Source organism: Muscardinus avellanarius (genome assembly GCF_963383645.1).
Source record: "Muscardinus avellanarius genome assembly, chromosome: 7".
NCBI classification, from domain to species: Eukaryota; Metazoa; Chordata; class Mammalia; order Rodentia; family Gliridae; genus Muscardinus; species Muscardinus avellanarius.
Window position 1 is genome coordinate 83,047,391 of NC_137793.1, and position 27,516 is coordinate 83,074,906.

Genomic DNA, 27,516 nt, shown 5'->3' on the forward strand with positions numbered 1-27,516 from the left:
GAAATGCTGACATTAACATTTTTCCTAAATCAATGAAAAACATCAAACCTCAAATTCTGGGAGAATTCTGAATCTCAGGGAGAATAAACATGAAGAAATCAGCATGCACATATCTGAGAACACTGCTGAAAAATAAAGACAAGGCGAGCATCTTAAAAGCAATCAGAAAAACGTCCAACCCTCAGATGCTCGTCATTGTGAACAAAATTCTTGTGTGAACAAAATCCTTGCAAAAACAACAGAAGGCAGAACATGAGAGGATGAAATCTTTCATGTGGCTCCCCCCCCAAAAAAATATTGCCAATCTAGACTTGTATTCAAATGTTCAAGTGAAATAAAGACATTTTTGATAAGACAGAGCAAGCTTTCAGCAGCAGCAGACCCCCGCCCCCACGAAAGGAAACTAGAGCATTCATCAGGCAAAGGAAAATGGCAGCAGATATAAGGCAGAAGAACCAAGAGAGAACCAAAAGCAATAAGAATAGTAATTATATAGATACATTCACTTTTTTAAGATAATAATAACAATAGTGGTAACAATGGTAAGAGTAATATGGAAATTGAGACTTAAGTAGAATTGAAACACACACACACACACACACACACACACACACACACGATACAACCCACTCGGGAATAAATCAGGTTAAAGGTTCTAGGGCTTTGCATTGTCTGGGAAGAGACAGGGGTAGTAAGATACACTAGAGTAAAAACGCATAATAAATGCCAGGTTATAAATGAAAAAAATTCAAAAGAAGTCAAGAGAAATGAATTTCGAAAGGTGGAAAATATAATAAATAGTAATATGACACTAGTATTAAATTATATAGAAATAAAAATTATATACTGCACATAAACTAAGTGCTCTGTGAAATTATAAAAATTGTCAAATAATATTAAAATATCCAACCATATGCTGCTTCTAAGATGCACTAAAACATAAAATATAAAATTATAGGAAGCTTAAAATTATTTATTTATTTTTATGTGTGTGGTGCTGGAGATGGAACCCAGAGTCTTTCTACCTTCGGGCTACACTCCCAGACCTATTTTATATTTTATTTGGAAACAGGGTCTCACTAAGTTGCAGAGAGCCTCACTAAGTAGCTGAGGCTGGCTTTGAACCTGTGCAATTCTCTTGACTCAGCCTCCCAAGTACTGGGATTACAAGCATACACCACCATGCACGGAGGAAGCTTAAAATGAAAAGAGTAACTTAAATATATCATGCAAACACAAACTGAAATGCAGCTATTAGAGGTATATTAAAATAAAAGTATAATTTATAGATAAAATAATTATAGTAATAAAGATGGTCATTTCAAAATAAAAAGTTAAATTCACCAGTGGAACAAACCATTCTAAATATGTGTGTATCTATTAATTCATCTCAAAATGTAAAGAGAAAAAAATGGCTTTAAAAAACTAAAAAAGCCAGGCGTGGTGGCGCATGCTTGTAATCCCAGCATTTGGGAGGCTGAGACTGGAGGATCATGATTCCCAGACAGCCTCAGCTACTTAGTGAGGCCCTCCGCAACTTGGTAAAACCCTGTTTCAAAATAAAGAATAAAAAATAAGGCAGGGGATGTAGCTCAGAGGTCAGATGCCTCTGAGTTCCATCATCAGGCAAAAAAACAAAAACAAAAACAAAACACTAAAAACTAAACAAATACATGACAAATCCATAATTAGGTAAATATTCTTCAATGACAAATAAAACACAGACCAGAAATAAGTATATTAATTTAACCTCACCTTCAAAAATTAGAACTTATTACCATACATCAAACATTGATTCCAACAACTGCAAAAGACACATATTTTCAAATACACACTGAACATTTACAAAAATTAAATATATGTTGTGCAATGAAGCAAATACCAGGAAATTTTGAAGATTGTTCTCAACATTTTTAATAGGAAAGAAAATCGACACCAACACATAAACAAAAGAGTTCAAGCTGACTTACTCTCACACCTTTTGGAAGGTACCCAGGTCAAATTTTCCTGACAAGTCGCAGTCTGAGGTTCATCTGGGCTTGGTGAATAGCCAGGCTTGCAATGATATTTCAGTTCTGTCCCAACTTCAAATACTTCCTGATGTCTTGAAACATAGCTATTTCTATCCCAGGAAGCATAGGCAATGTCTGGTAAGCCTGTACAACCACCTAGTTATGAAGTGAATATGAAGGTGAAAAAAACTGTTATAGAACTTGGCCATGTGACCCCCCCTGTGTCTGGTTTTTTTTTTTTTAATTAGATATCTTATGTTCATTGAGCAAGAAACCAGATGGTTAAGACTAAATGGGAAGACCAGAAAAAGTCTCAACAGTATCATTGCCCAATACACTGATATCAAGCACTAAATGATGGACCCCGGGAGAAGCTGCCACTGGGTATGGTACAGGGATAGTGCCGGAAGCAGAGAGTTTTAGGTGTTGGTCCAAGTCTATGGGGCCTTAGTTTTACTTCGCTGCATCTTCAGGAAAAGCATTAGAATCACTGAGATTACACAGCAAACATTTCCTCGGAGCTAACATTAACTTTCAGTGGTCTCTGCCTGGTGGAGAATTAAAATGAGAGGCATTCACTAGGAACTTCAACCGAATCCTGCACAAGACCTTGGCCCTGTATTATTTTCACTCAGTCATGTGCTAATGTGGATTGGAGAGGTTAGACTTGTCTGTCAAGTTACATATGTATTGAATTTCATCACTATACATTTTCAATGACACCTAGGTTCTTGCGATAATGAAAGAGAATAAATAAACCATGATATAGTGGTGGCTTCTACCACTGATTAACTATGTAAATTTGAGCTAGTTACTTAGTGTTTCTCAGCTTTCTTGCCTCTGAAATAAGACGAAAACTACTGTTAACTCCTAGGACTTGTGTGAATATTAAATTAGTCCTCATAAAGCACTGAGAACAGAGAGCAGTAAGTGTCGCTCATGTTATGAATGATCTGAATATATTGTCAATGTCAAGATCTCAAGGCAAATATTGGCCCAATTTGAAGCATCTCTGCAAATAAGAAAAAAAGTAAATGTCTAAATGAAATTCTACTTCCATCTTTCAATAAACACTCATAAATATGTTGATTTTGTTAGGTTGAGGAACTTTACTGTCACCTATTGGAAATTTTTCTGTGATAAATATATAATATAATATAATATAATATAATATAATATAATATACAATACCAGTCAAGTCATAAATACATTTCTGTGAAAATATGTAATGAACAATATCAACCAAGTGTGACAATTATGTGATATATATGAAATCTTTTAAATAACACTAAGAGATTGCTAACAAGAAAATCTTTCTGGAGCCAGGCATGGTGGCTCATGCTTGTAATCCCAGCACAGGGAGGCTGAGGCAGGATGATTGCAAGTTCCTGGTTAGTCTCTGCAATTTAGTGAAATCCTGATTCAAAATTAAAAAATAAAATAAAGTAAAATAGGGTTGGGGTGTATCACAGAGGTAGAATGCCCCTGGGTTCAACCATCAATACAAAAGAAAGAAAGAAAAGAAAGAAAATAAAGAAAGAAAGAAAGAAAGAAAGAGAGGAAAGAAAAAAATTTTTTTCACCAAGAAAGAAAATCTTTCTTCAACAAGAAAATTGGGATGAGTACAAATTTAACTTTTGTCAGTGATTCTTGGAACTGAAGTGAACTTGTGCTTGCAAAGATGCCACAGCTTTAATGACAAATATTACAGCTCCTTCTTAGTCCACACTCACCGGGTGCACAGACGGGAACAGAAGGATACCACACATTATTAGGTTCACAGTGGATTAAACTGCTCCCTTTGAGGATGTAACCTTTCTTGCAGCTAATCACAATGGAGTCTTTGTAACTATAGAAGGGTCCAAATCCGGAGACCAAATTCCCATTTGGAATCCGTGGCTGATGACAGACGATTTCTAAAGAAGCATAGGAAAGGACCTCTGAGTTCAAAGAAGAGAAGTGGCAATAAAGATGTGACGGCAAATGTTGGTATGATGCCAAAGAAGGGCTAGGACAAGTTACACACAGAAACAAACATTTTAAAGCTTCATATGTCCTTTTCATTCCTAGGAACCTCAAGTAATCAATCACTGTAGATAACTTCCTCCTCGATTAAAACTAGTAATATATAAACCTCTCGAACCCTGAAGCTCCAAGTCCCCAAGTCCACTGCTGTGGGCTAATTTCCAAGATGATTTGGGTTGTGGGTCAGTGGTTCATGGTAATGACACAGTGGTCATGGAGAGGCAGCCCAGGCATCTGGGACCTGCCCACCTCCCAAAAAGAGAGCAAATTTCACCCACATCCCGGTCTCCATCCAACCAGTTACCAAGCCCAGTCAATCTGCCACCTGAATCGCTGTCGCTATTTCAGACTTACTACCACGCTTATAGTGAAGCCCCCCTTACTTCTTGGCTGGATGGTGGCGACAGTATTGTAAGAGTGTTGCAATAGTCTAAGAGCCCGCCAGTGGTGTGTGCCACTTCAAATTGTCTTCTCAGCAGTCCCCTTCACCTTCATTCTGAACTCCTGAGACCGCCACACAAGGCCCTTCATTACAACGCACCTGCCAAACTTTCTAGCCTCCACTCCCACCTTCCCACCTAGCTCCGGGCACTTAGCTCTTTATTACTGGCCTTCTCGTCCCAGTACTGGTTGAATCCTGGGTACTGAATCAAAACAATAAATGAGCGTTTGTTTTTAAAGCACTTTAATTGTAGGATAAAAAAAGGCTATAGACCAGCAAGCAGAGTCACTGTTAGTATTGACATATCTCTTTTGGCTTTCCTAGGGAAGTCTGGGTAAGGTACTCTTTCGTTGTTCCTTACTATCAACCTGCCAAAGTTGGTATAGTTCTGCTTCATAGGCATTTGTGGTTGACATTATTAATAACGCAGTTATCTCTAGTTCTTCTAGGGTAAACAAAAGTCCTTGGCCCTAGGCATAAATGAGAGACTTGTTCTTGCCAAAAGGTTGTAATGACAATTATGTGTGTCAATTATGCCTCCAAATTTAAGAGCCAGGGATGACCCTCCTTTCTCTCTTCCCCAGCTGCACTGATTGAGGAAGTGTTGACCCGAAGATGTCAGAAGATTTATTATTTATTTGTTTATTTAATTAATTAATTAATTAATTAATTTATTTATTGTGGGTCTGGGTGTGGAACCCAGGGGCACTCAAACTCTGAACTACACCCCCTGCCCTACTGTTTTTTTTATTCTCTATTTTGAAACAGGGTCTCACTAAGTTGCGGAGGGCCTCACTAAGTAGCTGAGACTGTCCATGAACCATGATCCTCTGGTCTCAGCCTCCCGAATGAATGCTGGGATCACAAGCATGTGCTACCACGCCCGGCTGGTGTCAGGAGATTTAAACAGTCCTGATTACATAGAAATAAGAGCTGCCCAAGGCAGTTTCCCAAGCCAGTGGTGCCTATAAAGATCACAGGAGATACTGTTAGGGAGTATTATTGCAGGAGAGCCCTTGCCACCCTGATTAAGACAGCATGTTATAAGACTAGTTGAACAAATGAATTACTTCATAACTACAGTGTTTACTCTGTCCTGAAGTCATTCCACTCCCCCTGGTAATTATATCTTCCTTTTTCTTTTAAACAAAAGAGAACAAATAATTCAAATTCCTCTTTGTAACTTACTTTTACATGTAGGAGGGCTTGGACTCCAGACACCTACTGTCTTATTCACCACCATGCAGGAAATGGAGACATTGCCTACCAGTGAGAAGTGGTGGTCACAGCTGTAGGTGACTGAGGAGCCATATGTGTAGAGGTCTTCATCTCCACCGCTGTGCTTCCCATTAGGGATGTCTGGAGGGGACTCACACTTGACAACTGAGAAGCAAGAGTAAAAAGAAAGAATTAGGGGAAGCATCATTATGAATCTAAAATTCCTGCAGATTCAAAGGAGGCTCCAGGAGACAGTGGAGGTGTTCAGGAAAGAGACACCTCATCTGGCTAAGGTGTGTAATCATGCCAGGAAGAAATTTTTACTTACTTACACATTCTGGGAGAGGATCACTCCAGTCAACGCCTTTACCTTGGATTTCACACTGACTAGTGGTCGAGCCAATTAGGATATATCTGAAAGGAAAGATCAGAGATTTCAGTAAAAATTTCTTGCTGTAAACAATTCCCAATAGGTTTTGGACAAGTAAAATTTTAAAATGGAAAACCATAATGCTGTCTTGATTACAATTTTCTATTTGGACCAACTTTTGGTTCAAGTCCATCATATCAATCAGAGCACATTTGCTACTTTTTAAAGCTCCTTTCATTTTAACCACATTATTAAGCTTTTTCTAAGTATCAGATGGTACTCATCTATAAGCAATAGAAAAATCACAAGTTTGGGCCAGGCATGGTGGCGCACGCTTGTAATCCCTGCACTTGGGAGGCGGAGACCAGAGGATCACGCAGGTTCGAAGCCAACCACACTGGCTTAAGAGACCCTGTTTCCAAATAAAAATATAAAATAGGTCTGGGAGTGTAGCCCAGAGGTAGAAGGGCTTCCAGGAACCCCAGTACCACCAAAAAAAATCACAAGTTTGTATCCTAAATCTTAAAATTCAACTCAAATCTTATACTTGTTTTCTCCCAAGCTATGAATCAAACAGTGCACAACAGGTAAATTGTTCACTTGAACTTCTTATGTAGTTTCCTTGGGATAAATGATTTAAACACATTACTAATTTAAATTACTTTGACATCTAATTTGGATTTTCTCTTTAGCTTCTGGAGCTTGTTTTATCTTTATAATTTAACATTAACTTCTTGATTGCCATTCTGGCTCTTGACAAGTCCCAATCTCTCTTCCAGAACAGTTTGCATTAAAATAAAAAATCAATTTACCTAACTATCAATGAAAATTTCACAAATAATGTGTTATTCAGAAAAACTTAAAAATAACAATATACCATGACAAAATGCATTTATTCTGATAATAAAAAGAAGCTTCAAAGCAAGATAGTTTTATACAATATATTATTATAAACTGAATACACATGTCTGCTACTAAAGTTCACATGTTGAAGCCTTATTGTGAATGTATTTGTGTAAGAAAGTAATGAAGGTTCATGAGTATGGGCCCCTGATCCAAATGGATTCGAATCCTTTTAAAAAGAGACACCGTTATAATCCCAGCATTTAGGAGGCTGAGACAGAAGGATTGTGGTTCGCAGATAGCCTCAGCTACTTAGTGAGGCCCTATGCAACTCAGTGAGACCCTGTTTCAAAAACAATAACAAATAGGGCTGGGGATGTAGCTCAGAAGTTTAATCTCCCTGGGTTCCATCCCTAGTATTGAGGACAGAGAGTGGGGGGAGGGAGGGAGGGAGAGAGGGGGGCTGCTAGGTTCTCTTGCTTGTGTTCTTCTCTACCTTCATCCTTGTGCTTGCACAAAAGAAACACCATATGATGACAACACAGTGAGAAGGCTGCCATCTACAGGGAAGGAAGAAAGCCCTCCTTGAAACTGAACTTTGCCAGACCTTGACCTGGGACTTCAGACTACAGAACTGTAAGAAACAAACCTCTATCATTTAAGCCACCCAACCTATGGCATTTTGTTACGACAGTCTGAGATGACCTGATATTGTTAAATCTAACACAAGAAATATGTCATTCTCTCAATAGACACTAAAATCAATCAACAATTATTCTTGGGGAAAAGTTGTTCAATATAATAGGACTAGGCAGAGATACAGGACTACCAAAATTAAGTGGAAGTTTTTAGAATCATGTCTGTTAAAATCAAGAATAAGAAAGCAATGACTAGTATCATTATATTATGTGGGATCATTGCTAGCATAATGAGATAAGAAAAATAATTAAAAATACAACAGTAGGAAAAGAGAAAGTAACAATCACTATTTTCATATTATATAATTATATACCTAGAAATTCCAAGAGAATCCAACTGAAAGGATAACATAAATAATAATGCAGGGAATTATCTCAAATATGAGATTAACATACAGAAATTAACAGTTTCTGTATATACAGACAAAATTTGTTAGGAGATTTACTAGAAGAAAAGATACCATTTGCAATATCAAAAATATGGTAAAGATAATATGAGATAACCTAAAACGATACATAAAAATTGAAAAATGTAAGTCAGAAAATCTTTAAAACCATCTTGAAACAGAGAGAGAGAAAGAGAGAGAGAGAAAAAAAAACATTTGGTAGTGAAGATGAAATATCACTAGTCCATATTTGTCTTAAGTTTGGGCTACTGCAATAGAATGTGAAGGACTCCATGGCTTAAACAACAGAAATTTTATTCTCATAGTTCTGGAGGTTAAAAAGTTTGAGATTTGGGTGCTGGGTTGGGTGAGACACCTCTTTTCTGGTTTGCAAATAGCTATCTTCTTGCTGTCATCTCATACTGACAGAGAAAGAAAGAAAGCTCTCACATATACCTTCTTTTAAGGGCAGAAAACACATCTACTTACCTCCTGAAGTCCACATCACTCAAAACCATCACAATGGAAATTAAGATGTGAATTTGGGGAAATACAAACAGCATTCATTTCATAGTAACAATGTTAACAGAAAAAGTAAAAGCAAAACTCAAAATAGAGCATGCAGTCAGATATCTTTTGCATAAAAGAAGGTAAAATGCTGATAAAAATGTTTGTATTTGATCGTATGCACATAAATCAACACTAAGAAGGTAAATCAGAAAGTCACTTCCTGTCAGAATCTAGACAGGATTGAGATGAGAGAGACTGGGTAGACAAGAGAATTTTTTTCACTTTTATTAATTGGTGTGTTATGGCTATGCATAATATTAGGACTTGTTGCTGCTGACTTTGACATGTACATACATAACTTGGTCAGTCTCACTCCTCAGGACCTCTAACCTCCCTCACCCAGTCCCCTTCTTCTGTTTTACTGGTTTCCCTTCTATTTTTATGAGATCTCCCTTTTTTATTTCTTCCTTTTTTCTCTAGTTTTCATATATAAAGTAAAACATAATAAAACCCTTGACTTTTTGAGTCTGACCTATTTCACTTAACATAATGCTCTCCAGTTCCATCCATTTACCTACACATAATACAATTTTGTTTTTTCTTCTTTATGGCTGAATAAAACTCCATTCTGTGTGTGTGTGTGTGTGTGTGTGTGTGTGTGTGTGTGTCATATTTTCTTTATCCTTTCATCTGCTGACAAGCACCTAAACTGGCTTAATAATTTGACTCATGTGAATTGCACTGCTATAATCATGCGTGTGCATGTCATCACTATGTATTGCTGACTTTAATTATTTTCAATAAATACTTAGGAGTGGTTTAGCTAGGTAATATGGTGGGTTTCATTTCTAGTCTTTGAGGGACCTCCATACTGATTTCCATAGTGCTGTATTGATTTCCAATCCCGCCAACAATATATAAGTGTTTCTTTCCCCCACATCTTAGAAACAAGAATTATTGATGGCTACATTAGTATACATTTTTTATTCTTGAAACAGGAATTACCTCCTTCCAAAATTAAGTTTAAGCTGGGCGTGGTGGCGCATGTTTATAATCCCAGTGCCTGGGAGGCTGAGACAGGAGGATCGGCACAGGTTCAAAGTCAGCCTCAGCTACTTAGTGAGGCTCTCAGCAATTCAGTGAGACCCTGTTTCTAAATAAAATATAAAAGGAGGTCTGGGAATATAGCCCAGAGGTAGAAACCCCTTGGGTTTCACCCTAGTGCCACAAAAAAAATTAAGTTTTAAAAAAGGCATTGCTTTTAGTTTGCCTTATACTCACCCCTCTGCGCAGCTGAATTGTACTGTTGAACCAAGGAGAAGATTGTCTGTAATTTCCACTTTCCCATTGGCCAATTCTCCCGGGCTTCTGCATCGCTTCTCTAGAAGAAAAATCAAACACTGATGATGAGTGTAAATATTCACAAGACATAACTTGGGGGGGGGGAGCCTGGTTAATTAACTTTAACTCCTGCTTCCAGATAGATTCACGGATATGTTTCAATAATTATTTCTCATGCTGACTCATTGAATTTTTAATAATTAAAAAATTTTTAATTTTAATAAAATAAAAGTAAATAGATTCTGACGTGTGTGTGTGTGTGTGTGTGTGTGTGTGTGTGTGTGTGCTGCTGGGGATTAACTCAGGGACATTCTACCTCTGAGCTTCACCCCCTAGCCCTATTTTTTATTCTTTATTTTGAAACAGGGTCTCATTGAGTTGCAAAGGGCCTCACTAAGTAGCTGAGGTTAGCCACAAACCCGGATCCTCCTGTCTCAATCTCCCAAATACTGAGATTATAAGCTTGTGCCACCACACCCAGCTCTGACAGATTTTAAGGGAAAAAACCCTTCATTTGTTAATTAAGCCACTGTAAATATATAAGATGTGATATATTAACCAGTTGTACACATAATAGTGTTCTCTCAAAAAAGATACGCCCTTAGCCCCAGGGAAATAGAAGACAGAAATGAGAATAGTTCAATACCCTTAGTTTTAGGAAGATATCTCATAAATAAATTATTTTATTTATTTATTTATTTATTTATTTATTTATTTATTTTTGGTGGTACTGGAGTTCCTGGAAACCCTTCTACCTCCGGGTTACACTCCCAGACCTATTTTTTTTTTAATTCTTTTTTATTTGGAAACAGGGTCTCCTAAGCCAGCACGGCTGGCTTCGAACCTTCTGTTTATGCCTCCCAAGCACCGGGATTACAAGCGTGCGCCACCACGCCCGGCTAAATAAATTATTTTTAAAGAAAAAAAAAGCCAGGTGTGGTGGTGCACACTTGTAATTCTAGCATTCGGGGGGCTGAGAGGAGGATCAGGGTTTTTGGGGAGCCTCAGCTACTTAGTGAGGCCCTTTGCAACTCAGTGAGTACCTGTTTCCAAATAAAGAATAAAAAATAGGGCTGTGGGTATAGCTCGGAGGTAGAATGCCCCTGGGTTCCATCCTCAGTACCAAAAAAAAAAAAAAAGAGAGAGAGAAAGAAAAAAATAATATCTGTGGTGTATTCCCAACGGATTTCTTCCCAGTAGTTTAGATGTTAATTCCTCAAGATACTTTACTTAAAGATTTTCATATGAATTAAGGACTTTTTAAGATCTTAGGAGCACTTTCTGGTTAAAAAAAAAAAGAAATACAAATGAGAACAATAAATCTTGATATTTACTGGTACAAAAGACACTGTAGATCCATACACCATTTACATCACAAGTCAGATTATTTGAATTGATTCTCCTGTAGCCACGGTGGCAGCTGTATTTCAGAGTAGTTCCAGTTTTGAAGTTTGTCTCATACAACTGGTTGATTGGAGAAGCAAATAATAACTCAGGTGGAGGACCACAATCTCCTGGACTCAAAATGACAAGAAGCATCAAAAGTTACATCTTGGGACACAGCATTTCAAAGCTTAATTTTCAGAGTAGGAACCATGCTTTTCTCTTTCATTATGACTCATTTGTCCCAAAGTTTAATGAGCAAAGTGAATTATCATTAATGCATGTTGATATTGACAATAATATCAATATAAATAATCATAAAAAGACATAATAAATTATACCATAATAAAATACAATAAAATGATATGTCGTAATAAGTAATAAATATCAATATCAATAATATCAACAGTAATAAAAAGGCCAAGGAAATTTTATTCATCCTTCTCTTCATAATTTGTCAAAATAGGTGAACACAACTTAGTTTTATTTCTCTCAGATTGCCCACATCTGCCTATGCAGAATCCAGGCATTTATGCCATCCCATGACTACGCTTGCCTTAGTAAAAACACATGTTTTATTATTAATATTATTCTTTAAAACTAGTTGCCTCAGGAGTCCAGGATGAGAAGTTACTTCATTTGTGTTATTTTGGACTTTTGGGATTTTGAATATATATAGTCTAACTAAAAAATGCAAGTGGTTTTCAAAAAAGCATCACAATGTGGAGAATGCATTAAACTCATGGAAAATAAGATCTTAATTCTACTTCCCTGGCAAGAATTTTAAAATGCACTAAAACCCTTCCTGAGGCCACAGAAGAATGGTCTCCATGCAGTCTCCATTCTAAATAACAACATAAACAGAGTTCTTTGAGGCTAGGCTGGAAAATAATATATGTTTATTCTAGGTCATGATTACTTTAAGATTGTAAATTCCTGGAGAAGGGGTGTGTGTGTGTGTGTGTGTGTGTGTGTGTGTGGTTACTGGGGATTGGCTTCAGGGGTGTTGTACTTCTGAGCTACACCCTAGCTTCGTTTTATATTTTATTCTGAAACAATAAAATATTCTGTTTGTTGAGGTGATCTTCCTGCCTCAGACTCCCAAGTACTAGGATTACAGGCATGAGCCACCACACCCAGCTCTGAGGAGGACATTCTAAAAGGGAGTATCAAAAACATCAATTAAACAGTCTTTTCATGGGATTATATCAAATTTTCCTAAACTCCAGCTTGTCAAAGATGCCCCACAATATGAAAGATGGATGTTGGTTAGACATTTCTGAAAGTAAAGTGTGTGATAAACCCGTTGTATGGTGACAATCTGGCCTGTATCCCCATTACTCACCAAGAACAGGAGCCACAAGAATAGCAACCAAGGTCAATCGGAATGGAGCTGAGTCAGAGAGTTTCCACAGCCCAGCGAAGGGCCAGGCTGCCATTGTCCCTGTGCTATGGAAGGCGGGGCTCTTGCGGGGTGCATGAGGAGCTCCTAAGAAGCACATGAGCTGATGCCTCTTCAATATTTCTCTGCAGAAAGAACTCTAATAAACAGTCATAGAACTCCCACTTGTCACAAAGTACAAGGAAACATCACCTGGGAACAATCTTCAAAAACAGTAAGTGCAAATATTTACAGCAGCTTCTATTATTCCCTGCTTCAGAAACATATTCAGGGGACTAGTTAATTCCAGATGGACATGGCTTTCCAGAGGTAGTTTCATCAGCCGTAGATATGTGGATCAGAAGACTTTTATGCCAAAAATAAAAATCAAGTAAAGATACAACAGTGAGAAGGTGAAGGCTATTTCTGGGAGAGAGTCATGTAGATTCCCTAGAAGTTAAGAAATATTGGTAGGGAAGCCCGGCATGGTGGCGCACGCTTGTAATCCCAGTACTTGGAAGGCTGAGACAGGAGGATTACGCAGGTTCGAAGCCAGCCTCAGCTACTTAGTGAGGCTCTCAGCAACTTAGTGAGACCCTGTTTCCAAATAAAATATAAAGTAGGTCGGGGGTGTGGCCCAGAGGTAGAAGGCCCCTGGGTTCTATCCCCAGTAACACACACACATACACACACACACACACACACACACACACACACACACACAAATATTGGTAGGGAAGAAACAGTTAAAGATACAAAGGGATGGATTAGAACTGGAATTTATTTGCTTTAAAAAAGCCAAGATTAGAACTTAATGAAATGGAGATCCACTTTTATTTGTTTTTTTAATATTTCCTGTGAATTTAGAAGGTAGCTGTAGTGAATGTATGCACCATGTGGTTGAAGGAGACAGAAGAGACAAGGAAGTTGATTAAAGACTGTTGTGATGGGCCAGGTAGACTCTGAGATGTCGGAAGAAGGTAACGGCAGGAAAGTTAGGCAAAAAAGAGCAAAGCTAAGAAAAATAATAAAATGATGAGACTGAGGAATGGAGGTGGAGATCTCTAGTGTCATCTATTTATAGTATTATCTATGTGAACGTTCTAAAGCAAGTGTCAACAAAGGCAGCATCACATTGGGCCAATTCAGAATTTCCTTCTTTTTTTTTTTTTAGCTTTTTTTATGTTTTTTTTTTTTTTAAACCCAGGAACATTCTACCTTTTGAGCTACATCTCCAGCCCAATTTTATTTTTCTTATTTTGAAACAGGGTCTCAGTTGCAGGGGACCTCACTAAATTGCTGAGGCTGGCCATGAATTGCAATCCTCTTAGCCTCCCAAGCACTGGGATTACATGTACCACCACACCCAGAACTTTTTTATACTTTTATTGGTTCAATGTAATTCTACATCAATGAGATTCAAAGTGATACAGCATATATATCAATTCAGAATTTTCAAGAAATAGTTGGGCCACAAACACTATATGCACACGTACACACATACACACACGCGCGCGCACACACACCTGCGAGGAAACATTTCTATTACTGTTATCTTTTTGTTCTGGTCTTTTTTTTTTTTTTTGGTGGTACTGGGGTTCCTGGAAGCCCTTCTACATCCGGGCTACACTCCCAGACCTATTTTATATTTTTGAAACAGGGTCTCTTACGCCAGCGCGGCTGGCTTCGAACCTGCGTGATTCTCCTGTCTCTGCCTCCCAAGCGCGGGGATTACAAGCGTGCGCCACCACGCCCGGCAATGTTCTGGTCATTTGTTAATTAGAGGTTTCATCAAAGCAAGGTTTATGTAAAGTCATTTTTACTCCCTATATGACAAAAAAAAAAACCCACATATTCTAACTTTAGTTAAGAATAGTCTTAGCCAGGCGTGGTGGCACATATCTGTAATCCCTGTACTTGGGAGGCTGAGAAAGGAGGATTGTAGGTTTTCAGTCAGCCTCAGGAACTTAGCAAGGCTCCTCTGCAACTTAGCGAGACCCTGTTTCAAAATTCTAATTAATTAAAATAAAATAGGATTAGTGTTGTAGTTGGGAGGTAGAATACCTCAGATTCAATTTCCAGTACACACACACACACACACACACACACACACACACACACACACACACACAGATATTCTTTATGCCCAGAGTGATAGATGAGAATAATTTCCAATTAAATACAAGATTTCACTGTTAACTGAAAACCTCAAGGAAACTGAGCTTGTTTTAGCTATGCGCTCCTATTTATGCTACATGTCTACATTCCACACGTCTGCTTAGGACCACACAGTGTTCTCACTGTTCTTCACCAAACTTCCTGCTCAATTTGTGTGGGGTGTGGGGAACGGAGCTTCTGGTACCCCCACACTACATGCAGAAGCTTAACTCACTTGTTGAGCAAAAATTCATGCCAGATTCCTTACTTTCTACAAATCCTGGTTGCAGCACCACCACTCTGCCACCGGTGCACACATGCCTCCCATCCCACAGGCTCTACTTGTGTCTCCAAGGACAACTCTGCCTAAATCAATTGATTTTGTTTATAATAATTCACATTTGAGTAGGTCAGCCTGGTCCAAAAGTGTCGTGGAAACAAACAAACAAACAAACAAACAGAAAGTGAAGATTCAAATTCTCATCTCCATCACAAGGTGACCAATGGTATCTATTTGCTCAGAAGTGACCTTGTTCTCAGATGTGGGACTTACAGTACTAAACCCAGAACAGCCCCAGATAAAGTGAGGTGACTGGAAACCCTGCTTCCAGGTCCTCTTGACTTATGCTCTAGGCCCCGCTCTCCCCACCACCGGTCTTTGCTCCCTCTCAACCCTTTACCACTGCAGCTGGAGGACGCTGTAGGCAAGACCATTTTCACTGATGTAAACAAGGTATCTCAAAGCTCCCAGAAACTTAAAAGTATGAAAATCTTCCCACTAATAAAAGTTGGTGAACTCTAAGAAAATAATTTTAGGTTGTTGGAAATCTGCAATTTGGTAACTAGTGAATGTGGTCACTCAAGTGAAATTGGCAAGAAGCTTTAAAAAAATGCTAAGAAGTTGGCAAAATAACAAATGGCTTTTGTGTGTGTGAGTGGGACTGGGGATTAAACTCAGGGGCATTCTACCTCTGAGCTACACTCCTAGCCCCCCTTTTTTTTGCGATACTGGGATGGGACCCAGGAACATTCTACCTCCAAGCTATCCCTCCAGCCCTATATTTTACTCTTTATTTTGAAACGGTCTCACTGTGTTGCAAAGGCCCTCACAAAGTAGGAGCTGAGGCTGTCTTCGAACCGTGATCCTCCTGTCTCAGCCTCCCAAATGCTGGGATTACAGGCGTGCGTCACCACACCCAGCCCTTTTTTATTATTATTATTTTGAAATAGGATCTTGCAAGGTTGATGAGCGTCTCATTGCTTGCTGAGGCTGTCTTTGAACCTGCGATCCTTCTATCTCAGCCTCCTAACTACTGGGATCACAGGTGTATGCCACCACGCCCAGCTGAAAATGGCTTAAAAATTAATATACCATTTTAAAGTGAAAAGTTCCTTTGTGGATCTCCATACTTGTACTCAAATTTATACTGAAAATGCATCCATTAAAAATCTGAGGAAGAAGATCATCATAAAGGGCCATAAAATATAATCATGAAGCTGGGTGTGGTGACGCACACTTGTAATCCCAGTATTTAGGAGGCTCAGACAGGAAAATCTGAGTTCACAGCCAGCCTCAGCTACTTAGTGAGACCCTGTTTCAAAAATAAAAGAATAAAAAATCGGACTGCGGTAGAATGCCCCTTGGAAATGTTGCTACAAAGTACAGATTCATAACTCCCTCCAAGGCAAACCCATTTATATCTTGAATATGCTTTAAAAGAACATTTCCGAAAATGGTATAAAGTAAGTAAATTGATAGTTTGATAAATTCAGCAAATTTACTTTAGAAATCTGATCCTTGGGGATTTAACATCCGTATAGGAGAGTGATTGCTTTGGGGGCAAATCTGTGTTCTGTATTTTTTCAGCCATCCCTGTGCCCTGGCTGCCCCAGACAGTCTCCAGTTACTGACAGTTTCAAACTCTCTCCTCACCCCTGCTCCCAGCATCTGCCCTGCTGTCCCTTCCTTCATCCAGTCCTACTCATTTTTTTTCCCAGATACTTTTCTAATGCTTCTCCCAATCTCCATTCCAACCTCCATATTACAATTCCAGATTTGTGTTTCTAACTCTGTTCTTGTTCTGATTTGGATTATGGCTGAAGTCTAAAGTCTGTCTTTCCCACTGGACCATAATTCCTTTAAGTCAGAGGGTGGAATTTTATTCTCTCTGTGTTGCACATACCCGACATTATGCTGTATACAGATGTGCTCAAAACATGGTTGTTGAGCCTGGCGTGGTGGTACACGTTTGTGGTACCAAGTAGTGAGACTCTCATCAGCCTAGCAAGACCCTGTTCCAAAATAAAAATAAAAAGGGTTGGAGGTGTAGTTCAGAGGTAGAATGCCCCTGGGTTCAGTTCCAGTACCAAAAAAAAAGTTGTTGAATTTAAACCCAAAAGTGCCTAGTGATAAAATATGTTCCTTAAAAAATGCTTTATATGCATCCTTATCCTTTTACTGAAATGTCAATTTTTTCCTGTGTTTTGTTTTTGATACTAAACACCCAGGGGCATTCTACCTCCAAGCTACACCTCCACCCCTTTTTACTTTTATTTATTTATATTTTGAAACAAAGTCTCATTAAATTTCTGAGGCCGGCCTCAAACCTGTGATCCTCCTGTCTCAGCCTTCCGAGTACTAGGACTACAGGTGTGCACCACCACCACACCTGGTTTGGGCTGTCTTAAAGATAGGCACATCTGTAGGAAACTAACACCTGCGATTTTACTTCATGCTGCAACATTCTCTTTTCTACAACTATCAACCAGTCAGTGGAGAGCAGGAGCATGAGGCAGTTAACAGTGGGGTGGGAGAGGGGTGTGAAATAGTTCTCTTCCCCATTGTGGGCAGCAGCTACCTTAGGTACTGGCAGTAGATGAAAGCCAGCCACACCTGCTCAGAGATGAAGGATGTATTTCACCCCCTTTTCCTCAGGCTCACTCTGAGGCCACATCCATGGTGCTGGGGACATAGATGGCCACGTGCCAAGGACTGTTGGCCTGAGCTTTGAACTCAGACTTAGACCATGTGGGTTTGAACCCTGGTTTCACCAAGTGAGAACTGATGATTCCCTGGGTAAGATACTTAGGCTCCTCTAAGCCTTCATTTCCTCCTTTATGAAATAAGATGGTAATTGTATATATATTCTAGAATTTCTGAGAGAATTCAGTATGAATATTCTCTGTAAAGGACTTGGCATGATGTGTAGAACATGGATATATATATATAAATATATATATACACTATATGTATATATATACACTATATATATATATATATATATATATATATATATATATAGTACTGAAGGTTGATCCTATATACATCCTATTTCCAAGACATATCCCCAGCCTTATTTTATTTTTTAATTTTGAAACAGGGTCTCACTAAGTTGCCGAGGGCCTCACTGAGTTGTTAAGGCTGACCTCAAACCTATGCTATGATCCTCTTGCAAATTCTAGTATTATAGGCATGTGCCACCATGCTCAAGAACATTATATATGTGATATCAACTGTTGACCCTAGGAAGAACATAACAGAATTGGAATTGTGGGCGGCTTCTTTCCCGTAGCATAATATTTACTAAGTGGATTCATCAAAGCATGTATCAGTGACGGAGGACATGGATGAAGCCTGAGGAACGAAAGGTTCTGAAAGAATTAAAGGAGATTCTACAAAAGGTTGAATCCTCCAAAAATTCTGGGTGTGACTTCTGTCCTCTCCAGAATTTGCCCTCTAAGGCCCACCAGTGAGAGCAGGGGGCTGATCTTAATCACAAGACCTTTAATGTCTCACCAGGTCTTTTTGTCTTGTTTATGATTGTATCTTAGCAATTTACCCCCCATTGTATTTTGGTATTTACTCTTTCCCATGAGGATTTGATAATTAACCTAACTGGAGAAGGATATAAGAACTTAGTTTTAGAGAATAAATTTTGTCAGTTGCACGAGAGGCAATTGTCCGTGTGTCATTAATTCAGGTTTCTCCCTCCCAAGTCCCAGAGAGGAATCTCCACATATCAGTACTTCATTTCTTTTCAGTACTGAACAGTATTCTATTATATCAATATTTCATAGCTTGTTCATCCATCTTTAACTGATGGGCATTTGGGTTGTTTGCAGATTTAAACTATAGATGCTTGTTAATGTCCTAGAACCGCATCAGAAGTTGAGGTTTCAATCAGGCACAGTTAGTTGAATATTATTGTAAGTAGAAAACACATTTAATGCATATCTAATCTACCAAACACCACAGCCCACAGCCTAGCCTATTCTCCATTAAGTATGCTCTGAACACTGAATTAGCCCACAGGCAGGCACAATTATCTAACATAAAACCTGTTATACTAAAGTGCTGAATATCTCAAGTGCACACAGAGAAGGGTATTTTGTAGACATGAAGGGATGCAAAAACACAAAACACAACATCCAAAAAACAGGGCAAAGCAGTGCACTTCAAAGCATCAGTCATGATGTAGCTTCTTAGCACTGCTCAGTGTCATGAGAGTATATTGTGTCATGTATTGCTAGTTCAGGAAAATGCCAAAGTTCAAGGTATGATTTCTATGGAATGTGTGATGCTTCCTCACCTCATGAAGCTGAAAAATCACTAAGCCAAAGGTTCTAAGTTGGGGACTATCTCTATTATAAATAATGCTGCTTTGAACATTTGTGTGCATTTTTATGTAAGTCTATGTTTTAATATTTCTTAGCTATATACCTAGAGGTAGAATTGCTGTATCACATGGTGACTGTGCCTAACACTTTCAGGAACTATCAAACTGTTTTTTGAAGTGACCATCAACTTTCTCATCAATAATAGATGAGGATTTCAGTTTTTCTACATTTTCCCTCAACACTTGTAATTAACTGTCTCTCTCTTTTTTTTTAAGGTACTTGGGATTGAACACTGAGCTACATGCCTTGCACTTTCCATTTTTTATTTTGAGACAGGGTCTCATTACATAGCCTAGCCTAGCCTCAAACTTGAGACTCTCCTGCCTCTGCCTCCTGAGTGGCTGGGATTACAGGAGTGCACTACCATGCAGGGCAATTAACTTTTAAAATTTATTCATCTCCTTTGTATGAAGTGGTACTCACTGTGTGCTTGATTTATATTTCTTTAATGAGAAGTGATATTGAGCATCTTTTCATGAGCTTAATAGCCATGTGTATGTATCCTTTGGAGAAAGGTCTATTCAAATCATTTGCTCATTTAAGAGAGTGGGTAGAGGGTGATAGGTATCCTCATAAGATGTATAGATATTTGCTCTCAAAAGCCAATTAGGGATTGGAGTCTCTAAAGAGAAACTTCACAATTTTGCTGAACATAGATTTTAAAAACCAGGTCACCTGTGTCCCATGCCCCCCTACCCCACAGGAAAACTGGTTTACTTCCAGCTTCTACCCCCAGATAGAATAAGTGGACAGAAAAACCAAACAATACACCTGTATGTCAGAATCAGTAGACATTAAAGCTTAAATTTCTAGTCTACGTTACAACTTATTTCACTGATAGACATTATTTTCCACTCATAAGCACACAACTACATTCTCAAAAAGTGATACGTACTTTCCATGTCACACAACTCATTCTTTTTCTACTACAAAATCCTAAAAGGATTTTTGTTGAACAGACACTTGAGTATCTCTCTCTCTCTCTGCCTTATCCTTTGAATTCTTCCCTCCTCAAAGGAAACAAAACACTATCCTCCCCCAGGTAGTCTGAGTGTTTAGTAAAAAACTGACCAGCAGGTATCTAAGCAAGAAGTAGAAGACTCTGTAGAGTGGCCTTGGGTTGCTTCTCTCAGAATGAAGTGCCTTTGATCTATGACATTCCTAGCCCCTCCCTAGAATGGAATTTACCATAACATTCTCTTTTCTTCAGGCTAAATATTTCAAGCAACGTGGCTCTGGTTGGCTGGTCAGGTAGGATGAGTAGAAGTTGACAAGAACCTATTGTCTCTGCAAGTGACCAAGTGCAGAAAATACTTCAGTTATAGGTAGTCATCCCCTTCTCCTTAGTGAATCTTCAAGTTTGATGAGATGTCATAGCGTGTGTTTTCTCCTCTGTCTCCATGTATGAGGGACATTTGGAAGGAGGCATTTCTATTGACCAATCAAAAGAGAACACACTGAAATCTTCCACATTTGTGGATTCAACCAACTGTCATCTGTGTAGATACAGTATAGGCCTATGATTATGTCTATACTGAACATGGAAAGACTTTTTCTGTTGCTAATCTACACCTTGCTATTATGGTCAGATAGAGTATCCCTGCAGAAGTCATGTATTCATGTTTAGGGTTGATAGGGCTCAGTCATGAGGGCTGTAATCTTACCAGTGGATACATCTGTTGTGATGGATTTATCTAAGTGGTGACCTGGGCCAGTGGGGAGTGGCTGGAGAAGGTGGATACCTAAAGGTGTGGCCTCAGGGATTGTGCTTGTGTCTTGGAATCACCTTGTTTGCTTGCTCTCTCTGGTGTCTGGCCTCCATGATGTGAGAGCAAAGCCTTGCACTCTCCCTCTCTCTGCTTCCTGCCTGCCGCCATGTCCTGAGATCCCAGTCCCCAGCCTCACATGAACTGAACCTAAAATCTCAAAAAAAAAAAAAAAACCCTGTGAGCAAATAAATCTTCCTCTAAGTTGTATGTCAGTTCTTTGGATTATAGCAAGGAGGATGCTGACTAAGACACTTGCTCAACTAATCATTACCAAAGAACTAACAGGAAAACTATATTACAAAACCATATTGGAAATATATTCAACAACTCATGACAAACTGATATCTCAGAACACTTCATCTAGAAAGGGCTGTTTGCAGGCAAAAGCAGCCACAGGCTTGTTTCCCTCCTTTATGGCCTCCACTTGCTACCTCTCTTTTTCTTTCTCTCTTTTCACCTTTTGAATATTTTAAATTTTCTTTTGCCTTCCCACCCCATTTTCCCCCTTAACAGATTGCATTTTTACTATCATTTATAACAATTTAGTTCATATAGCATTTGCCACCACCATTCATGTCATTGTGATTATTAACACTGTGGGTGTACTAGTTGACTTCTGATGTTTACCTTAATGCTATATCTAGATCATGGTTGTTTGGTATTGTTGCTACTGTTCATTTCTGACCCAACCATTACTGGTCTTGGAGTTATTTGTGTAGATGTCATAGTAGGTACCTGGCATTTATTTTAATCCCGTATGCTCTGTTCTGCTATTGTTTTTGCCCTTTATCTGTGAGGTACCAAGAATGTAGTGTGACCCTATGAGTTCATGGGGTCTTGATAGGTTACTGAGAGTCTTGCTGTATTGCTGAGGCTGTCCTTAAACATGGGATCCTCCTGTCTCTGCTTCCCAAGTACTGGGATTACAGGCATGAGCCACCACATATGGCTTAAAAGACAGCCTTTTTTTAAAAGCAACATTGGTGGGAAAATTTGATATCAATATGTTTTCTCTTACATATGGATACTAGAGATCAAAAAGAAAAGAAAGGAGCGGGTCATGGTGGCACACACCTGTAATCCCACTATGTGGGAGGCTGAGACAGGAGGATAGCAGTTTCAAAACCAGCCCCAACAATTTAGCAAGACTCTGAGCAACCAAGTGAAACCCTGCTTCAACACAAAAACAAAAAGTTCGGGGGGGGGGTCTAGCCCAAAGGTAGAACACCCCTAGGTGCAGTCCCCAGTACTGAGAGAGAGAGAGAAAGAATGAGAATTAATCTCATTAAAATATAGAAGAGGAAAAAAGAAAAAAGGGTCTAGGAGGAGGGAGAAGAGGGGCAATGGTGAGGTACTGGGGAATAAAATTGGCCAAATTATCTATGTACCTGTACAAATACATAATAAATACATAATAAAAATCCTACTATCATATATAATAATAATATACCAACAAAAGAACTTTTTTTTTTTTGGTGGTACTGGGGTTCCTGGAAGCCCTTCTACCTCCGGGCTACACTTTTTTTATTTGGAAACAGGGTCTCTTAAGCCAGCGCATGCAGCTGGCTTCGAACCTGCGCAATCCTCCTGTCTCTGCCTCCCAAGCGGGGGAATTACAAGCATGCGCCACCACGCCCGGCGTCAAAAGAACTTTTATTGGGGGGGGTGGGTGCTGGGGATGAAACCCAGGGGCATCCTACCTCTGAGCTACACCCAACCTTATTTCATTATTTTATTTGGAAACAGTCTCACTAAAGTCTAGAGGGCCTCACTAAGTTGCTGAGGCTGACCTTGAACCTGTGATCCTTGTGTCTTAGCCTCCCAAGTACTGGGATTACAGGTGTATACCATCATGCCCAGCTAAAATATTTAAAATTAAAATTTTACAAAAAAGCTTTCTGGAAGACTAGAGATCTTCCCAAAGGCCTACAACTCATTTCTCACAATTATTTTTAGACTTAAGCTGGAGTTTAAGACATGTTTATGCTATCCAAGATTAAAGAAAACTAGTGTGATCAAAGCAATGATTGAGAAAAAAGGTTCATAAAACTCTTTCTGAGATGTTTCTCTTTCTTGAAATCTTGCTCATTTTTGAAATTGCATGAATAAATTATTTACTTTAAAAATAAAATAATGAAAATAAAAAGCTGTCATAGAAGGTGACTTTTTGAATAGCAGCAATTTAATATTATGAAACCATAAAATAAATTTATTTATGAAATTAGTTTTGGAAGTGGAAAAAATAAATTCTCACATTCACCCAGTATCCAAACCAATTTCATAATATTGTAACCATAGCTATAATATCCACCAAGGATTTTTATGTACATAGTATAATTATTACACAAACCATATAATTTCCTACAATCTACTAAACTCATTAGAAAATTTGGTTGCGTGTAGTATTCAACGTTATTATAGTATAAAATTAAAATTAGAATTTTAGGAGGAAGAGCCGGGCGTGGTGGCGCACGCTTGTAATCCCTGCGCTTGGGAGGCGGAGACAGGAGGATCGCGCAGGTTCGAAGCCAGCTGCGATGGCTTAAGAGACCCTGTTTCAAAAATATAAAAATAGGTCTGGGAGTGTAGCCTGGAGGTAGAAGGCTTTTAGGAACCCCAGTACCACCAACAAACAAACAAACAAAAAAAGAATTTTAGGAGGAAAACTGAGGTTCATTAATGGAAATACTACCATCAACCATGTATACATATGTGACTATACCAGTGTCAATCTCAGTGCTCTGAACTGGGAAGGGAGGAAATGGGAAGGCTGATAGGGGCCCACCAAGTCCTGTGTACAATTACGTCATTGTCAATATGGTTTAATTATGATGTGAGACTATAATGCACCAATAAAGCACATAAAAAATAAAAAAGCAGCTGGGTGTGGTGACACATGCTTGTAATCCCAGTACTTGGGAGGCTGATACAGGAGTATCAGGGTTCTTGGCAAGCCTCAGCTACTTAGTGAGGGCCTCTGCAACTTAGTGAGACCCTGTTCCAAAGTAAAGAATAAAAAATCGGGCTAGGGGTGTAGCTCAGAGGTAGAATGCCTCTGGGTTCAATTCCCAACACCATACACACAAAAATAAACAAACAAGTAAATAAATAAATAAAACTAGGGTTTTATTCTGCTCTGGAAAAAACATGGACTATACTATAATATAATATGACATTAAAATATATGTATGTATTAAAATATAAAATATATATGTACACACATATAAATATATTTGGGGGGCACTGGGAATTGAATCCAGTGACATTCTACTTCTGAGCTACATATAAATATATTTGGGGGGCACTGGGAATTGAATCCAGTGACATTCTACTTCTGAGCTATACCTCAAGCGTTTTTTATTTTGTGGTTTTGAAAAGGGTCTTATGAGGTTGTTGAGAGTCTCACTAAATCGCTGAGACTCTCCTTGAACCTGTGATCCTCCTGTTTCAGCCTCCCAACTGCTGGGATTACAGGCATGTACCACCATGACTGGCTATATAAATAATATAAAGGATAATGAAATGGGAAACTCAGCATATAACTGAGTTATAAAGTTACCTGTTAAAAATCACTATTTGATGAAGGAAATTTTTCTAAATAATATTTGGTGCCAAGAAGAAAGAGATGGGGGTGTAGTCTTTCTTTGTGTGGCAGCAGATGAGCAAGAGTTAACAAAAACAAGTCAGCAAAACAGCAGGTGCCAGATATTTATCCACATTCAACCCCACAGAACTGGCCAATATCCTCTTCCTCCAGCCCCTGCGGACTTTTAAAGGAGATAAAGAGAAGCAATACAGGGACATAAATAACATAAATAACATGGGCATCTATTGCTAACAATTGTACTACAATGAGCCTGTGCAGACAGTTCTGCTTTTTTGTGTGTGACACATCTGGCCACATTATGATAAGCCAGTGGTAATTATTTTGTGTGTGTGCTCTAAACTTTGTTTAAAACATTCAGTGTAAAATGTCCAGGCTCTCTCCTTTCCTCTCATTCAAACCATCAAGGAGCAGTTGATTGAACACATCATCCCTTCTCTTGCATTTTCTTCTCAGAGGACTTTTCTAACCCATATTTCTAAAACTTTCTGAGGTCATATTTTTGGTGAAAAATGTTGAGTAAGTGAAGTTTATACCTCACAAGGAATCAAAACAATGAGAACCAAAGAGGAGAAACCCATTTGCAGAATGTCTAGGCACCACTGGGGCTCCTAGTACATCCTCATGCTTAGGGAATAAAGAGGGCAAGAGAGCATTGTATTATAGCAGATTGTTTTTCTTACTTGTAAATTTTGTTTTTCAGACAGGTTTGGTATATATATATATATATATATATATATATATATATATATATATATTAATTTGTGAGAATTGGGTAACAAGAGATATGGGCATAAGCCCAGAGCACCATGGAAGATGAGAAACTACACAGCTCACTCTGCAAAAGTGAACAAAAGATGGAGTGGGTCAGGATCTGATGGGAGAAGTCAGATCTGTGTGTGGAGACCATGGAGGATAGACCATGTGTCAACCCATAAGACCATACAGAAGAGGTGAAACAGAGGATGCTCTCTGTGCCCTGTCCCATACCCTTGGCCCATTCTGGAGGTTGCTGCACTCAGCCCCAGTGGGTGACAGCGGCTACCAGTGCCTCTTCCTAAGGCTGACTGATCCTGAACTCAGAGCCTGCTCTGCTGGCCCCAGCATGGGTCCCTTGGCCTGGGAGCCAGTGCTGCTGGAGCAGATCTTCACATCCACAGAAGGGCATCAGAAATCCTCATCCTCAGGAGGGCAACTCAGAGTTGGATTCGTTTACTACTAAGGAAGATGGTGACCAAGTCAGATGCAAGACTTAGGAAGACTTGTAGGTGGCTGACTTGTGGGCTTCACTTTAATCAGTGAAGGAGTTGAAAACAAGAGATCAGACACAAATATAAATATCTGCAATGGGAGATCTCTTAGCTCTTAGCTTTTTTTATCACGGTTATAGATATCTGAGAAAAACAACTTAGAGGAGAAAAAGGTTATTTTATTTATTTATTGTGGTACTGGGGATAGAACCCAGGGGCATTCTACCTCCAAGCTATACCCCTAAACCTATTTTTATTCTTTATTTTGAAATAGGGCCTCACTAAGTTGCAGAGGGCCTCGCTAAGTAGCTGAGGCTGGCTGAGAACCTGTGGTCCTCCTGTCTCAGTCTCCCAAGTACTGAGATTACAAGCATGTGCCACCAAGCCCAGCAAAGTTTATTTTTGTATTAAAAATTTTTCTGATACTGAGTATTGAACTTGGGGTGTCCTACCTCTGAGCTACATCCCCAGTCTATTTTATATATTTTTTTTTTATTTTGAAACCAGGGTCTCACTATATTGCTGAGGCTGGCCTCAAGTCTGCAATCCTTCTTTCTCAGCTTCCCAAGTACTGGGACTATAGGCATGCACTACTGTGCTCGGCAGAAAAGTTTATTTTGGCTCACAGTTTCAGATGTTTCAGTCCTGGTTGTCTGGCTCCATTGCTCTGAGCCTAAGTTAAGGCATCGGGGTGGAAGGACACGAAGGAGGAAAGATGCTCAGCTCATGGCAGCTGGGAAGCAAATAATCAGAGACAGAGAGAGGAAAGGTCCAAGAACAATTATAGTCCCCAAGACCACCACCCCAATGACTTACTTTTTCCAACCATGCCCTACTGCCTACTATTTTTTACTACCTCCAAGTAGTTCATTCAAATTACTGAACCATCAAATGGATCTGCCCACTGACAACAGTGGAGCGCTGGTGAACAACACTGAACCTCTGAATGATGTTGCGCTGCCTAACACATGAGCTTGGGGAACATTTCTAGGTTCACAAACTAACTGAAGGCAATAGCCGAGATGCGTCAGGAGTGAAAGAGGCCATATGCGCACAAGTTTATGACCAGAGGAGGTCAGAGAGGAGAGCTTGACTTCTCCTCTCCAGTGGGTGGGAATGGACAGGGGTTGGTGGGGCTGACATTTAATGTGAACTCTGACCACTTGAGTGATGTGTGCATGTGGAACTATGGATTCTAGGAACATGTTAGTGTGAGCACGAGTATATATTCTGACATAAAAAAAATGTATTGATTTTATGTAATGAGTTTGGTTAGGACATTCATTCCATTGAATACTAATTGGCCAGAAAGATAAAATATATTTTGACATGTAAAATTTTAATTAAAAAATAAGTGCACTTTGCATTCAGAAAAGCAAAATGATGGGCCACAAGATGATTGGTGATTCTATAATTTCAAAGCCTTAGACTTTAACCAGTTTTTCTTTCT

General features: G+C 39.0%; 1 protein-coding gene across 1 annotated transcript in view; it reads right to left on the reverse strand.

Moving 5' to 3' along the window:
- LOC308265124 (zona pellucida sperm-binding protein 3 receptor-like) overlaps positions 1-27,516 on the reverse strand; it is a gene marked incomplete at both ends in the record, with an annotated part of 83,562 nt that overhangs the window by 30,445 nt on the left and 25,601 nt on the right. Inside the window, 4 exons of the mRNA XM_080698720.1 lie at positions 1,971-2,168; positions 3,746-3,928; positions 5,668-5,862; positions 6,026-6,111. Of these exons, the coding sequence (XP_080554846.1) occupies positions 1,971-2,168; positions 3,746-3,928; positions 5,668-5,862; positions 6,026-6,111 (662 nt within the window). The remainder of the gene's footprint in view (positions 1-1,970; positions 2,169-3,745; positions 3,929-5,667; positions 5,863-6,025; positions 6,112-27,516) is intronic.